Source organism: Colobus angolensis, unplaced genomic scaffold (genome assembly GCF_000951035.1).
Source record: "Colobus angolensis palliatus isolate OR3802 unplaced genomic scaffold, Cang.pa_1.0 Scaffold659, whole genome shotgun sequence".
Taxonomy (NCBI): Eukaryota; Metazoa; Chordata; class Mammalia; order Primates; family Cercopithecidae; genus Colobus; species Colobus angolensis.
In genome coordinates this window covers 388,269-390,748 of record NW_012120254.1, presented here as the reverse complement: position 1 = coordinate 390,748, position 2,480 = coordinate 388,269, and the positions used below count along the sequence as shown (strand labels likewise).

At 52.2% G+C, this 2,480-nt stretch overlaps 1 protein-coding gene across 1 annotated transcript; it reads left to right on the top strand.

The window, feature by feature from the left end:
- The first annotated feature begins 616 nt into the window (after nucleotides 1–616).
- On the top strand, nucleotides 617–2,164 carry LOC105500293 (putative uncharacterized protein FLJ39060). Its single transcript, XM_011925719.1, has 2 exons — nucleotides 617–871; nucleotides 1,862–2,164. Exons 1-2 carry the CDS (start codon nucleotides 683–685, stop codon nucleotides 1,979–1,981), a joined length of 309 nt encoding a protein of 102 aa, XP_011781109.1. The 5' UTR covers nucleotides 617–682; the 3' UTR covers nucleotides 1,982–2,164.
- Nucleotides 2,165–2,480: the final 316 nt, after the last annotated feature.

Below are 2,480 nucleotides of genomic sequence, written 5' to 3'. Positions count from 1 at the left end.
AAAAAAAAAAAAATTAACATGTAGTCCCAGCTACTCTGGAGGCTGAGGCTGGAGGATCCCTTGAGCTCAGCAGTTCGAGGCTACAGGGAGCTATGATCAGACCACTGCACTCCAGCCTGGGTGACAGAGCAAGCATCCCCCATGCCCTCCAAAAAGATCAAGCTCTCTTAATCAGCTAAGCCAGATGTCACTCACCTGTTTCCTTACCATCTTCTGCTACTTTCTTTCTTTTGTCTCCTCAGCCAGTTTCTTTGTCTTTATGGGATAAAGCCTTAAGAAAGAAGGATGCAGCCAGGAAAGAGGGAGGGGGAAGAGAAGGGAGAAGTGAAGGTGAAAAAGAGAAGGGGTGAGTGAAGTACTTGACCAAAGGTGCCCTGGGGAACCTGGGAGCAAGAACAAGGGTCCCCGGGCGAGTTGAAACTACCCCTCGTGTTCTTTGGTCTGTTGGGTGCTCAGGTTGCAGGGAATGGGCATCCGGTTGGACTTCATGAGAACTCACACCTTGGGGTGTGGAGGGCAGGACACCATGAGAGGAGTCCCACCCTGCTGCAAAAGATAGAAGAGGAGAGTTGTCCCCAACATAAAAGGGAAGGCAGTGACAGAAAGAGGCAAGCAGAGGGTGGTGGACGGCAGAACAGAGACTATCATCAATGACATTTTCTTCACTGAGCCCACCCCAGAAATGAGCTCCCTTCCTGTGCACTCTCACAGCTCCTTGTCGTTGAATCTCATATCACTGATGGTAATTTGCAGAGGAATAATCAAGTTGGTGATTCACTTTAGGATGTACTGCCCTCCGAGGCTGAAAGCTAAACACGTAGGGCCCACGTTACACCCAGTGCCACTTAAGGAACTAAGGATTAGTCACTGGGTAAGTATCAGGGGAAGGGAGGGTGGGGAGGGTGAGGGGAAGGAATGGCCTAGAGAGAAGGAAAAAGCAAAAGGAGGGGAAAACCAGAGAGGACAACATGCGGAAGGAAAGAGGGAGAGAAAGGGCAGTGAGAGATATGGGAACTCGGAGGGAGGACAAAGGGAAGGACAAGGCATGGAGGCAAGAGAGCAGAGAGGGGAGATGAGGGGTGATGACGGAGGCTGGAGTGAGGTAGGAAGAGAGAGGAAAGAGGAAAGGAGTGTAGAGGAATGGATGAGGGAGTAAAGAGAGAGGAACAAGGGGAGGGGTCCTTCACCAAAGGGTGATTGATGAGCGGGGGGCAAGATGAAGGGGCAGTGAGGGAGAAAGGGTAAGGAGGAGAAAACTGCCAGCATTGAGAACCCCCTACCGTGCCTCTGGAAAGAGGGGATCCCCATCCCAGGTCAATCTGGGGCTCCCCGTGGGACTATCTCAGAGGGAGGAGCTGGATAAACCAAGAGCAAAGGGTGCACGGGACCGCTCTTGCCTGGCTGCATGTGTCATTCGGGGCCTTCCCACCCAAACAGGGCGACCGGTCACATCAACAGCCACCTCTGCTGAATCCAAGCTCTGCACTGGATCCTCCTTTATCCTGCCTGTTTCAACAAGCAAATTTAAGGGAATCACTCCCCTTCCTGGGATCCCTCCCTGACTGTATCAGTTGCAACCCCTTTCATGGTCACACAGACCTGGCCTCTCCCACAAGAACCCTACGGGCCAGCCAGTGTGATGCACCGTACATCACCTCTGTTCAGGATGAAGCCTGTGCGTGTGTGTATGGGGTGGGAGTGTGTGTGGGGTGTGTGTGTGTGTGTCTGTGTGTGTGTACTAATAATCGCAGGGATCAATACATCTGTGGGAATTGTGAATTCTTTCGATGTGACTGCCTTGCTAGAATCCCCTCTCCCAGGGGCCTTTATTTCAAGGACCAACTCTGCTTTTCTCCCACAGCCCAATGAATGCATCAGACACTCAGCTTCAGTTCCCATGGCAACAGGGGCTAATGGTCTAGAGACTAAGGATGAGACAAAGACAAACGCAGAGAAATGTGCGTGTTCTGTCTTCCTCTGAGGTACGCAAGCCCCTATTCAGGGATTGAAAAGAACATTCGCTTTAGTTCTACCCTGCCCTCCCCTCAATGCTGGGTGGAGGAGGGCAGAAAGGCAGACGGGCCCGACATGAATCCAGAATTTCTACATCCTCTCAATGCACCTGCACGGCTTGGAGACAGGCTTGTTTGTCCCCGAGCCATCATGTTACCAACAATGTATTGTACCTGCAAACCATGCCTGTGGAACCTAAGATTCCCACTACCCCAACTCACGTTCCTCTTTCCCACCCTCTAGCCTCTATCATAGTAGGGGAGTTTTTTCAGTCATTCCGATTTTCTGACAGAAAGTTCCAGCCAGCCCGATTTCAGAAACGCTGCCTCAGAAGGGCTCCCTGATCCTTCCTGCCAGAGTCACATAGGACACAGCTCCTCCCTCTTCTCCTCTGTGGCCTGGGAGACGTCTGCCCAGACCATGGGACCAGTTCCTAGGACTCCCCCTTCCTGCCACACTCCTGTTCC

What these genes read in the sequence shown, in the direction of transcription:
- LOC105500293 (XM_011925719.1), top strand. Translation starts at nt 683, where the DNA reads ATGAGCTCCCTTCCTGTGCACTCTCACAGCTCCTTGTCGTTGAATCTC. An exon ending in AACTAAGGATTAGTCACTGG is followed by an intron (nt 872 to 1,861) that starts GTAAGTATCAGG and finishes TTTCTCCCACAG; the next exon opens with CCCAATGAATGCATCAGACA.